This window comes from Caenorhabditis elegans, chromosome I, assembly GCF_000002985.6.
Source record: "Caenorhabditis elegans chromosome I".
NCBI classification, from domain to species: domain Eukaryota; kingdom Metazoa; phylum Nematoda; class Chromadorea; order Rhabditida; family Rhabditidae; genus Caenorhabditis; species Caenorhabditis elegans.
In genome coordinates, this window is record NC_003279.8 from 1,904,288 (window position 1) to 1,918,365 (window position 14,078).

General features: G+C 32.9%; 2 protein-coding genes and 1 non-coding gene across 4 annotated transcripts in view; 1 reads left to right on the forward strand and 2 right to left on the reverse strand.

Annotated features, from left to right (window-relative positions):
- The window catches only part of trpp-10, a 28,080-nt gene that overhangs the window by 9,127 nt on the left and 4,875 nt on the right, over positions 1–14,078 (forward strand). For both annotated transcript variants that reach the window (NM_001129082.4, NM_001392996.1), the window contains 6 exons: positions 58–315; positions 1,731–1,953; positions 3,912–4,218; positions 5,928–6,181; positions 12,747–12,841; positions 13,463–13,944. In NM_001129082.4, the coding sequence (NP_001122554.2) occupies positions 58–315; positions 1,731–1,953; positions 3,912–4,218; positions 5,928–6,181; positions 12,747–12,841; positions 13,463–13,944 (1,619 nt within the window). The remainder of the gene's footprint in view (positions 1–57; positions 316–1,730; positions 1,954–3,911; positions 4,219–5,927; positions 6,182–12,746; positions 12,842–13,462; positions 13,945–14,078) is intronic.
- Y51F10.7 (MD-2-related lipid-recognition domain-containing protein) lies at positions 7,397–9,648 on the reverse strand. Its single transcript, NM_170807.9, has 2 exons — positions 9,149–9,648; positions 7,397–7,657 (listed from the first exon to the last, which is right to left on the reverse strand). The coding sequence occupies exons 1-2, from the start codon at positions 9,617–9,619 to the stop codon at positions 7,559–7,561; spliced, it is 570 nt and encodes a 189-aa protein (NP_740790.1). The 5' UTR covers positions 9,620–9,648; the 3' UTR covers positions 7,397–7,558.
- anr-19 lies at positions 12,655–12,777 on the reverse strand. The gene has a single exon (NR_101525.1).

Below are 14,078 nucleotides of genomic sequence, written 5' to 3' on the forward strand. Positions count from 1 at the left end.
GTTGTGCAATACGCATTCTCAGAATTTTGTGTTTTAGGTAATAAATAAAATTTCCAGAAGCTCAAACTCCAAGTGCCCCCTACAAAAGCTCTCAATAAATCGTCAAATGCTCAAAACTCTACCAATTCAAGCATCAACGGCTCAAATGCTCAAATCTCTGTGCTCAGAGCTCTTGGAATCAGATTCTACAACAGATGAAATGCTCACACTGATATTCTTCATTGTACAGTGTGAAAATGGAAAAGATGAGAAAATTGTCGAAAATTTGATGGAAAAAATGAGAAAACGAGCCGAAATCGATGGGAAATTAGTGGAGTAAGAAGTGTTTAAAAATTAGGATTTAAAAATATTTAATGGATTAAAAAAATGGATTTTTGAAATTTCAAAAATGACAGAACCGTTTAAATCTGGGAAATATATTTAATTCACTCCAAATTTTCCCCTAATTCCGAATATCTATGTGAAAAAATTCAAAAAATGTTCCCTGATTTTATATTTCAGCTTGAAATTGTATAAGCATCACTTTTTCAAATTCGCGCCCAAAAAAATTCGCATTGGAGCGCGCTTTGATTTTCTTCATTTAAATATTTAATATTTTATTTATTTTTCGCCGAATTCAGTTTTTTTTAAAACCAGTTTTATTCATTTTTATCGAAAAATCCGAAAAAAAAATGATTAAAGCTGGTTTAATAAAACTGAATTCGGCGAAAAATAAATAAAATATTTAAATGAAGAAAATCAAAGCGCGCTCCAATGCGAATTTCTTTAGGCGCGAATTTGAAAAAAAAGTGATGCGGGCAAAAATGAAATTCGGCGATTTCAAAAAAAAAAAAACTTAAATATAAAATCAGGGATTTTTTTTTAAATTTTATCACATAGATATTCGGAATCCGGGGAAAATTTGGAGTCAATTAAAAATATTTTCCATATTTAGGACAAGAATTTCGAATTTTTTCTAAAATTTTCAAAAACGTTTACAGAAATTTTATTCAAAACGTAGGACATTACTTAAATTAAAAAAAAAACAACTTTTTTCTTGGGGTTTTTGAACTTTTTTCAGGAAAAAATTGTTTGGAATTTTCAGTTTTTCATTTGAAAAAAAATCAAAAATGTTATTTTTTTTTATTTTCTGGAATTTCTGATTTTTCGGAAACAATTTTATAGAAAAATTAGAAAAAAGATTGTTTTTTTGAAAATACTGTTTCTTTTGGAAATGTGAATTTTAAATTTTTTAAAACCTAATTTTATTATTTTTTATTTTTTGAATAAAAAACAATCACAAAATGTTTTTTTTTTTGTAATTTAAATTTTCTGGGATGCCAGATTTATAATTCGGCGAAAATAAATAAAATATTTAAATGAAGAAAACCTAAGCGCGCTCCAATGCGAATTTCTTTAAGCGCGAATTTGAAAACAATTCTGCGATTTCAAGCTTAAATATAAAATCAGAGAAATTTTTTTCAATTTTTTAAAATCGATATTCGAAATCAGGGAAAAATTGAGTCAATTAAAAATATTTAACAGATTTTTGTTAATATTTAACAAAAACTTTTAAAAAATCGGAAATATTATAGATTTTTCAATAATTTTCAGTGAACAGTTTGGAAAAAAATCGGCAGTTTTTGGATCTGAAAATGACTGAAAACTATTAAAAATTCAATTTTTTTTCGAAATTTTTTATAAAAATGTTTCCCAGATTTCTCCATAAAATCCACATTTTTTTTCTCCAGCCTCCAATCAATTTCCCTCGCCGAAATCGACCTTTTCAATGTACAAATCGACAATTTCGAAGCTGTTCAAACTACGGATTCCATCCTTGAAATACGTGCACTCATCGACTCAAAAATTGGTTTTTCACTTGAAAATGCGAAAATCGAGCTGATTTTCTCCGGAGCAACGACAAGTTCGATTGCTCAGCAAGCAAATTTATCAGTGCTCTCGTTGCAGCATGAGGTATAGCAAAAAAAAATGCAAGAAAAAAAAGTTTATATAGAAATTTTGGAAAAATAAAGTGAAAATCCATATTTTTTTTTGAAAAAAACTCCCCGAAAATCGTGAATTTTTAGATATTTCCAAAAAAAAATTCTGATTTTTAAGTTTTCGGATAATTTTTCCTTATAATTTTTTTTAAAAAGAAGAAGCTGAAAATTTGGCCAAAAAAATCACATTTTTTTCAAAAAATCGCTATTCACTGTCAAAAATCAACAGAAAATGAGGAACATTTTTGGAAAAAAACTTGACAAAATTTCAACAAAAAAAAAGAAATTTATCAAAAAATTGCAGTTTTTAAATTTTTCAGCATGAATAAGGAGCAAATTTCTGAAGAATTTTTTAATGAAAAAAATATTATTTCAAAATTGTCTGAAAATACCGAATTTCATAATCAAACTTCTTGAACACTTCTCAAAAAAAAAGTTGTGGCCGCTCAAAAAATGACCTAGAATTAGTTAAAATTTGAAATTTGACCAATATGAAATTTGACCAAATTGCCGGAGTTAAAAATTTCCGGCAAATCGGCAAATTGCCGAACAACAATTTTTCAGACGAATTTTTTTTTAATTCCTACGATTTTTAATGAGATTTTTCAAAAATCGCTTTGAAAAATTTGAAGTTATTGGGAAAATGTTGAAATTTTTTGGGGACATTATTTTAATTTTTTTAAATTAAAAATTAAAAATTCTAGTAATGATTCACAAATTAAAAAAATATGTAGAAGTTTAAAAAATAAAATTTTCATAATTTTTATAATTTGCACTAATGATCGGAACATTTTTAATTTTCTACTACTTTAAAAAAAAAAATTTTTTTCGGAAAACAAAACTTTTTAATTAAATTTTTTGGCTTAAAGGTGGTCGAGTCGAATTATTTTTATTGCATTATATTAGACTCAAAATTGTCTGAAAACATCGAATTTCATAATGAAACTTCTTGAAAACTTTTCAAAAAAAAGTTATGACGGCTCAAAGCTCAATGGCCTAATATTAGTTAAAATTTGAAATTTGACCGACTTGTAAAGCGGCTGGAAACTATTTTTTTTTGAAATCACCGTCAAATTTTGAGTATACATATTAATTATCTTGCGTTTACAACTCGATTTAGGTATTTTAAAGTTGATGGATGAAGAGATTTTTAAAGTTTGAGTTCGGAAAATGAGGATTATACTTTAAAATTCTCAAACTAGTCCCAAATGCCGAATTGCCAAAAAAGAAAATTTAAAAAAAATACATTAAGGTTGAACAAACTGTGGCTGATTTTGATGAAATTTCAACTCTCGCCAATCTCCTCATTTGAATTTCCGTGCTTTTGTCTCTATACTCCGTAGATCTGCATCCACGATATTTTCTTCACTTCCGACGCGCTACGTTTTTTCGATTGGAAATTACGAAAAAATGAGAAAAATGCAAGACTTAACGTAGCGCGTCGGAAGTGAAGAAAATATTGTGGATGCAGATCTACGGAGTATAGAGACAAAAGCACGGAAATTCAAATGAGGAGATTAGCGAGAGTTGAAATTTCATCAAAATCAGCCACAGTTTGCATTTGGGACTAGTTTGAGAATTTTAAAGTATAATCCTCATTTTCCGAACTCAAACTTTAAAAATCTCTTCATCCACCAACTTTAAAATACCTAAATCGAGTTGAAAACGCATTAAATTGTATACCCAAAATTTGACGGTAATTTCAAAAAAAAATAGTTTCCAGCCGCCTGACAAGTCGGTCAAATTTCAAATTTTAACTAATTTTAGGCCACTTTTTTTGAGCCGTCATAACTTTTTTTTCGAGAAGTTTTCAAGAAGTTTCATTATGAAATTCGATGTTTTCAGAGAATTTTAAGTCTAATAAAGCAATACAAAAAAATTCGAAAAAAGACGAAAAGTCATGAAAATATTTAATTTTAAAAAAATTTCCAGAAAAAAGAGAATATTTGCCGTCTCGTATCGGAATTCAAGCTCAAATCCCAACAATCCGCACAGCCAATCGATGAAAATGGCCCGTTAAGCTTGAAAATTGCATTGAATGCTCAAAACCTTGCTCCTGGAAATAATCAACTGGAATTTCGAACAGATATCTCGAAAATCGGATGCTTTGTTCTCGAAAAATGCACAATTTCGACGGAATCCTTCAAATTTGCCACTTGTGATGTGTTGGCTCGGCGTCCGCCGGCTCTTTACTGTATTTCAACACCACACTCGGTTACTGTAATTAATGATTCACAACGTAAGGAAAAAGAAAATGTTTGAAATTATGAAAAAAAAAATTTTCCCATTAAAAAAAAACCAGAATTCCAGATTTTTCTGAAAAATTTGAGGTTTTTTTCTGAAAAAAAAAAGAGATTTTTCTAAAAAAAAATTGAGATTTTTCGGAAAACTTCCAGATTTTTCTGAAAAAAATTGAAATTTTTCTGGAAATTTTCCATTTTTTCTCTGAAAAATTGCAGATTTTTCTGAATAATTCTAATTTTTCTGAAAAATTCCAGATTTTTCTGAAAAATTTGAGGTTTTCTCGGAAAAATTCCATTTTAATTTTCAATTTTTTCAATTTTTTTCGGATTTCTTCGCCAAAAATTACGTTTAAAATTCTAGAAAAATAGAGTAAAAATTGAAAAAAAAATCACCAAATTTTTTAAAAAATCAAAATTTAAAAATTTTCAAAAAATTTTGCTATTAAATTCTGTAAACTTTTTTGAAAATCTAAAAAAAAATATTTTCCAACAAAAAACCTGAAATTTCAGAAAACTAGACCTACAAAATATACAAAATATAAAATTTTTGATTTTTTACAAATAAAAAAAAAAATTGGGATTTTAAAAAAGTAAACAAAAAATTAAAAATATTTTTCCTGAAAAAAAAATCAAGGTTTTTTTTTTAAATTTAAATAATCTAAATTTAATTAAATAAAAATTTCTTATAAAATGTCCTTACATTTTGAATGAAATTTCTGTAAACTTTTTTGAAAATCTGAGAAATTTTTGAAAATTTTAGAAAAAATTCGAAATTTCTGTCCTAAATTGTTTAAAATTACTTTTTCTAGAACAATATATTAAAAATTGGAAAAAAAATCACTAAATTTTTTTAAAAATCAAAAAGAACATTTTGCTATAAAATTCTGTAAACTTTTTTGAAAATCTAAAAAAAAATATTTTTCAAAAAAAACCTGAAATTTCAGAAAACTAGACCTACAAAATATACAAAATATAACATTTTTGATTTTTTACAAATAAAAAAAATATAAAAAAAAATTGGGATTTTAAAAAAGTATACAAAAAATTAAAAATATTTTTCCTGAAAAAAAAAATCTGAAATCCCAAGAAAAAAAGGTTTTTTTTTTAAATTTAAATAATCTTAATTTAATTAAATAAAAATTTCTTGAAATTTCTGTAAACTTTTTTGAAAATTTTAGAAAAAATTCGAAATTTCTGTCCTAAATTGTTTAAAATTACTTTTTCTAGAACAATATATTAAAAATTGAAAAAAAAATCACCAAATTTTTTTAAAAATCAAAAAGAACATTTTGCTATAAAATTCTGTAAACTTTTATGAAAATCTAAAAAAAATTCCAAAAAATCTGAAATTCCAAAAAAATAGTGTTACAAAAAATAAAGTGTTTGATTTTTTCCAATTAAAAAAAACCGAAAAAAAAAGTTTTTGTTCCCCAAAAAAACTTTTCCAAATACGAACAATTTTTCCTGAAAAAAATCAGAAATCCCAAGAAAAAAAGTTTTGTAATTTAAATAATGAATATTAAAAAATTTTGCTATAAAATGTCCATACATTTTGAAAAAAAAATTATGTAAACGTTTTTGAAAATCTGAAAATTTAGCCCTGAGTTGTTTAAAATAACGGTTTCTGAAAAAAAAAAAGAATTATATACTTTTCTATTTTTTATTTCAATCTTTTATTCGGATTATAGCTCTATTTTTTTTCCAGATTTCTACGCCGGAGTAATGCAAAATCTGGAAATCGAAGTCGAAGCAAGATGTGATATTCCACGTGAAACGCTACTGACAGTTGAGCCAAGTTCTCCGAATTTTCAATTTTTAAATGAATCGTTCGTATGGGCGAATAATCTTCAAATCACACTTCAACCATTCGATTCGATGGAAAAACGACGATTGCATGTGAAAGTTTGGCTCAAAATTGATTCGACTATTTGTGAATCGGCCGCTGTTCAGAAAAGATCGGTTAGTCGTTTTTTTTTTGTTGTGAAAATTGAAAAAAAATTATAAGCTGGAAATTTTCACTTCCGCCACTTTGCCGATTTGCCGGAAATTTTCTATTCCGGCACTTTGCCACTTTGCCGATTTGCCGGAAATTTTCTATTCCGGCAATTTGCCGGTTTGCCGCTTTCATGCTTTTAAATATTATTTTTTGTATGAATTTCCGAAAAAATAAGTAAATTCGAAAAAATAATGTTTTTTCCCGATTTTTTTTTTGGAATTTAAAAATATTTTAGATATTTTGATACAAAATCCGTCTTTTTCGCAAAAAATCGATTTTTAAATTCTACCTGAAATTTAGTATTTTCCGAAAAATTAGAAATATCTTTTAAAACTTTTCAAGCTAAATTTTTGAAACATATATTTTTTTCCGCGGAAAAATCACCATTTTCCGCATATTTCTGTGATATTTAATGGAAAATGGCTCTGAAATGAGTGAGTTCTCGGAAAAAAAATCATAAATTTGACAAAAAATGGAATAAAAATATATATTTTTCAAAAAAAAGCGTTTCAGAATTACCACGCGATGTCAGGCTGTCCCATTACGGTTTGATCTACAAAAAATGCGGGAATTTTTCGCCCAAAAAATGTGACGTCAGCACCACGTTCTTAACCATGCACAATCAGTTGAGAACTCTGGCGCATTTTTTGTAGATCAACGTAGATCAAGACGAAATGTTGCACTCTCACGTGAATTACTTGTTTTTGTTTTTAAATCATCAAAGACACGTGGAATAAAAACTAGTTCTAAAATTCTAAAATTTTCCTTTAAAAAAACCGTTTTGGAAAAACTGAAAATTTCATAAATTGGTACTTTTCAGAATTACATAATTTCGTTTTTTTTTTTTTTTTTTTGGTTTTTTTGAAGTCAAAATCACAAAAAAATTGTCTTTTAAAAACTTCATTTCCGTTTAATTTTTTTTTAAGTGTGTGAAAAAACAAAAAAAATTGACTGTAAAGTTCATAAATTGGTACTTTTTTGTAGTCAAAAGCACGTAAAAATCGAAAAAACTAGTAATTCTGGATTTTTTTTTTCTAAAAAGTGAAACATCTGAAAAATGCGCTTACATTTTCAATATCAAAGTATACTATTTTAAATTTCCAGTCCAAATTTCGCCAATTCTTTCCGTAGTCTGTTATATTTGACGGCACAAATCAACTGATAACAGTGATAACTATACGATTGATTATATATTTATTTGCAAAAGTTATAGTTATGATGATGATGATTATTATATATATATATATCGGCGACACGTAGTTTCACACATGACATTTTGTTTCTTCTTCTTCTTCGATGTACACATACAATTCCCGAACGAACGGACGGAGCATTCATGCTTAAGACAACTCAACTTGAGCCATAACACACGCGATCTCCTCGTGCTTTGTGTCACCGGCGTTGTAGTTGAACATTCGGATTTCCAGCTCGTACGGCTTCTGCAATGAAGGATTTTAGGATTTATGGCCATCAATGGGTTTTTGCCTAGCTCTTTAGGGTTTTGAGACATGTACACTTGGTGTCAGAGTGTCTCATTTCGGCTTGATCTACGTTGATCTACAAAAAATGCGGCAGAGTTCTCAACTTATTTCGCATGGTTAAGAACGTGCTGACGTCACATTTTTTTGGGAAAAAAATTCCCGCATTTTCTGTAGATCAAACCGTGATGGGACAGCCTGGCACCACGTGGCCTGAGAAACCGAAGAGTCTAACATTTTTGCAATGTGAGGAAATTTGGAATCGCCGGAAAAAAATATTGAAGGATTCCACTCCAGATTGTAAGGTTTTGTACACAATTTGGTATATTTTCGGCCAAATTTCGTCAAATTCACACTCCAAAAGCAGTATTTCGAGAGGCCCCACCAAAACAGGATGCACGAAAACAGGATGCAGTGGGCGGAGCGAATTCGCAACCACCGCACGGTTATTTCGCAAGCCTCGCACGTTTTTTCTCTTGAAAAATGCAACAATATCAAGAAAAAACGTGTGAGGCTTGCGAAATAACCGTGCGGTGGTTGCGAATTCGCTCCGCCCACTGCATCCTGTTTTGGTGGGGCCTCTATTTCGACTGAGACTTGGATTGAATTGCCAAGAATCGGTCATATATCAAAGCTTGAAATGCTTTAAAGGTGGTGTAGTCGAATTTTTTTTATTGCTTTATTAGACTCAAAAATGTCTGAAAACACCGAATTTCATAATGAAACTCCTTGAAAACTTCAACTTCTCAAAAAAAAAAGTTATGACGGCTCAAAAAATGGCCTAAATTTGTTAAAATTTAAAATTTGACCGACTTGTCAAGCGGCTGGAAACTAACTTTTTTGAAATCACCGTCAAATTTTGAGTATAAAATTTAATTATCTTGCGTTTTCCACTCGATTTAGGTATTTTAAAGTCGATGGACGGCGAGATTTTTAAAATTTTTTTACCAAATCTCGCCGTCCATCAACTTTAAAATACCTAAATCAAGTTGAAAACGCAAGATAATTAAATTGTATACTCAAAATTTGACGGTGATTTCAAAAAAAAAATAGTTTCCAGCCGCTTGACAAGTCGGTCAAATTTCAAATTTTAACAAATTTTAGGCCATTTTTTTGAGCCGTCATAACTTTTTTTTGAGAAGTTGAAGTTTTCAAAAAGTTTTATTATGAAATTCGGTTTTTTCAGACATTTTTGGGTCTAATAAAGCAATTAAAAAAAATTGACTACACCACCTTTAAAGCATTTCAAGACTTGATATATGACCGATTCTTGGCAATTCAATCCAAGTCTCAGTCGAAATACTGCTTTTGGAGTATATATTTGGCGAAATTCGGAACCCTGAAAAAACTCATGTCCGCACTTTTACCGAATTCGATGTTAGTCCCGAAATTATACTTGACAAACGCCGAACTTTAAGTTTTCCAAAAATAATTCGTCGATTTTTCACTTACATTAGCAGCAATCAAGTCAATAATCGCCGAGAATTGGCTCAAATCCAACGGAAGAATCAAGAAGAGTGGTCCCGACGTGAGTGGGCAGTTGTGTGCAAATTCGCATCCATCGATTCCATTCAACAATCCGAATGTGGGAAGTGCGGTCCACGAGCAGCCGCCCTGCCATCCCGACTTGTACTGATTGATCTTCACGTTCACATGATTATCGTCGATCTGTGGTCCGTGATTGTAGGTGGTGAGGTTCAAAATGAACGGATGGCTCGGGTCGATTGGGTAGAGAGGGTTTCCTTTGCTATCCAACGTTTGGATGTCGGTGATTGAGAACTGCTCACCGTCGGAGCACATGTACGAGTGAATCTGCTTGTCAGTGCCATTTGGGAATGGGCAATCTGCCAAGTCGATTGGCATAGCGTTAATTTGGAAGCCGGCGGCCGTAATAGCAAGGAGTACAGCGATGTTTCTCATCATTTTGAAAATATAAAATATCAGTTAACTATAATTCCGGTAGTCGAAAAATCTAATTTATACACAAACCCCCCGATGTCACCCCATTTCCCCCGTTTGCCACGCCTCCCCTTGGCTTATCAGTATAACCATTCACATAGGTTAGTTATCTGTTGTGACGTGGGAATTGTTGGGAATCTGCAGCATGGTTTGGACGCGACGCCAACTGTTTTCTGGACACGAAAGTGGCGGCGGTGATAAGAGGAATAGTTAGTTAGTCATTTTTCGTGTCGACATTCGAAATTGTGATTGGGCTTTGCAAAAATAGATTTTTCGAAGAGAACATGGGTGGCCGATCAAGTTGAACGTTTGAAGTTAACCTGTCAATCAAGTTCGAGACAAATTTGCCGATAACACGTATTGTCAGGGGCTGTCCCGTTATGGTTTGATCTACCAAAAAATGCGGGGATTTTTCGCCCAAAAAAATGTGACGTCAGCACACGTTCTTAACAATACGAAATCAGTTGGGAACTCTGCCGCAATTCTCGTAGATCTACGTAGATCAAACCGAAATGGGACACCACGTGTTTCGAGCGAAAAGAAACCCAAAAAATGTCTGAAACTTCGGCCAAAGGAACAGTTCCCATGTTTTTTCAAGGAGTGCTGTTCCAGAATCAATAAGGCTCAGTTTTGAGCATGATGCTTTCAATTTTGGTGATTGATCGTAGTGCTTCCACTCAGCAAATACGGGGTTCTGGCCTTCCTCATTGAATTTTTCGCGCTCCATTGACAATCGCCTGCCGGACAACTCGTGGGAAAGTAGTGTACTCCACACGGACAAATACATTTAGTTTTACAATTAAAACCGAGCCGCGACGCGACACGCAACGCACCGTATAGCTACCTCATATATGGCCGATCCAAAATGGCCTAGGTCGGCAAAAACTCTTCCATTTCAATTTATGAGGAAAGCCAGACTTCCGTGAGCAGAACCCTTCTCAGATGTTCAGTAGTCGGAAATTTTTGGGTTACTGTAGTCCAGGGGTATGCGGCAAATTTGTCAAATTTGCCGAATTCGCCGCACACATCAAAAATTTGACAATACAGTTTTGACCAAAAGTATTGATTTTATCCCCAGAAAATTTCTGTAAAATGACACAAAATTGAGTTATTTTGATGTTTAAGCAGACACACCACTCGGAACTTATTCAGAAAAAAGACGTTTGTTCAGAATTCGATAGTCTTCGTGCTCCCCAATTTGCCCAATTTGTCGAATTTGCCGGACTTGCCGAGCTCGGCAAATTTTGAGATTTGCCGCACACCCCTGCTGTAGTCGTCGATCAAGAATATTGGAGTTGGATTTTTCAAAAGACGTGTTTGATGCGTTCATGCACAAAATTGTGCACAAACTTAGAGTTTTCAATTCACTATTGACGGATTTTGAAAGGAGTTGATGTCCAACCAATCAGAGCTGAGAAATGCGAAATCCAGAAAATTCCGCCTCCTCTTGAACGTTTCCACGTGGTGACCGGCTGTCCCACATACGGTTTGATCTACAAAAAATGCGGGAATTTTTCTCCCAGAAAAATGTGACGTCAGTGCACTCCTAACCATGCGAAATCAGTTGAAAAGTTTTCGTCTCTTCTCCCGCTTTTTTCGAAGATCAAATCAAGCTTGAGAAAATTCTGCCTCCTTCCTGTATATTCACGTGGAGCCAGAGTGCCCCCATTTCGGTTTGATCTACCTAGATCTAAAAAAATGCGGGAGTTGAGGTGCAGAGTTCTCAACTGATTTCGCATGGTAAAGAACGTGCTGACGTCACAATTTTTCTGTGAAAAAAAAATTCCCGCATTTTTTGTAGATCAGACTGTATTGGGAAAGCCTGACACCACGTGTATATGTACTTCGAACGTTTGCAGTGCTACTCTATGACAAATCCGAAATACTCTCGCTGATCTGTGAGCTTTTTTGAAACTCCATTCTATTCGTCGTGATGTGATTCAAGTTTTTATTGCCATGACACGAAAATGCTGCCACACACACACACACACACACACACATAATATTTTATTTGTGGAGCATTAGTCATCCTAGAGAGAGCCTGTAGTGCAGGAACTACAAAGAGAATCGTATTAGTAGATTCTACCTCAATTCCAATTGACAGTTCCTATCAGCCAGCAGCAACTAGTCGACATCATTAACTATAAGAAGAGTAAAGATTGGTGTTTACTCGTGATACTTTTGTGAAAAATGTGTGTTGTTTATTGGTGAAGGTATTTGAGTACGGTATTTATTTTGCTCGAGTTCAAAATGAGCTTTAGTTAGAATGGTATTACCGTGATGTCAGGCTGTTTCATAGCGGTTTGATCTACAAAAAATGCGGGAATTTTTTACAGTAGTCATTCTGATGCTCTTCGCACTATTGTTGATGTTTCCATATTTCTCCTGGGTTTTCTTGGGCTACCAGAGCCATTTTTGGAAAGTGTACTGCAGAGCATTTATTTTTTCCACTTTTACGACTTTAAAGGGAGGCACATATATGCGGAGTGGTCTTGCAACACGTTTAGTCATCATTTTTAACAGTTTCTGTTCAAAATTCGCGTAGATCACGCGTAGATCACAATGAATTTGTAGATCACAATAAAAAAGCAACAGAAATACGAAATATGAGATAAATATTGTGTGATCTACGCGTAATCTACGCGAATTTTACACAGCAACGGGAAGACCATTCCACATAAATGCGCCTCCCTTTAAAGTCGTAGAAGTGGAAAAACAAATAGCTCTTAGAACCATTGTCTGAAACTATTTTCAAATTCACGTGGTGCCAGGGGCTGTCCCATTGCGGTTTGATCTACAAAAAATGCGGGATTTTTTTGCCCAAAAAAAGGGGCGTCAGCACACTTTCCCATGCGAAATCAGTTGAGAACTCTGCGTCTCTTCTCCCGCATTTTTTGTAGATCAACGTAGATCAAACCGAAATGGGACACGATGACGCCATGTGTGGTTTCTCCTACCTACTGTAGCCTCCAGCTAGCCGTAAACAATATATATAAACAAGCAAATTCAGCATTTCTTTGAAATGTGTTGAATTGATAACAAAACTACTGTAGAATTCAATAAAAAAATATTGATCTACTTTTTTTTCCAGATTCTCGTAAAATGGATGGATCGTCGCTACAATCTATCGCTGCAATTCGTGCCGGTGATGGTGATCAACAGTAAAACGTCAATGTTAACTACGGAGTATGTGGAATTGGAAAATTGGAAGATTGAAAATTCAGAACCAAAATGGTCCAAAACTACCAATTTTCGTAATGAGACGTTCTGAAAATTTTTCAAAAAAAGTTATGGTGGTTCAAAGTTTTCGAAAAAATGGCCCATTTTTAGCTAAAATCAAAATTTTTCCAATTTCTCGGTGTCGCAACGTCTGGAACCTAATTTTTATTTATTCATCACTTTTTAATAAATATTGCGGTCTTTTATTAGGCTTTTATTCGTTGATTTAAGTACATTTATGGTCTTTTGTGCCCCAAAGACCATAAATATACTTAAATCAACGAATAAACGCCCAAACAAAGACCACAATATTTATTAAACAGTGATGAATAAATAAAAATTAGGTTCCAGGCGTTGCGATACCGAGAAGTTGGAAAAATTTTGATTTTAGTTGAAAATGGGCCTTATTTTTCCGAACTTTGAACCGTCATAACTCTTTTTTTGAGAAATTTTCAGAACATCTCATTAAGAAATTCGGTAGTTTTTGACCAATTTGGGTCTAAAAAAGCAATGTCTCAAATTTCGGTACTCCACCAACCTTTAAAATTATTATGAAAAAAATTTGAAGATTTTTTTCTTTTTTTTCAGCATCCTCCTGGAAGTTGAACTGAATCGAGCCGCCGGACCAAACATCACAACTGTCATCGAATCTGCTTCACTGACCACAGACCCTCTTCACGCGGACTCCAAATTCTCAGAATCGCTAACAGCAACTCCGCTGAGCCAATTCCCCATCGAAGGAGATCTCCTATCAATTGCCAATTTGATTTGGAAGCTTCCAACAAAAGGATCCCTCGTCAAGCATCGTCTCCACCTGGACTACACTGTAAAACAACAGGATCCCCCGTTGAAGTACACATTTGATGACATCGTTGAGCTCACCGTGCCCGATGTTCAATTCGAAATTTGCACACAAGTACTGTCACAACAGCCGGGTGCCCAACTGTGTCGGGCGACGTCGCCGTGCCATTTTGTCATTTCTATACGGTTTTTGAAGGAAATGTCGTGTTCATTACTAGTTGTGTTGGATGCTGATGATCGGATGTGGACACTGGTGGAGAGAACTAAAAGTGGGGGAATTCGAAAATTGAGAAAGAAGATATTAACTGAAAAAAATTGAAAAAATCGTTGAAATTAAAAAAAAAACTTTTTAAGGTGGAGCAGCAGCGCCAGTGGGGGATTTTGTCTAAAACGTCCATCATAA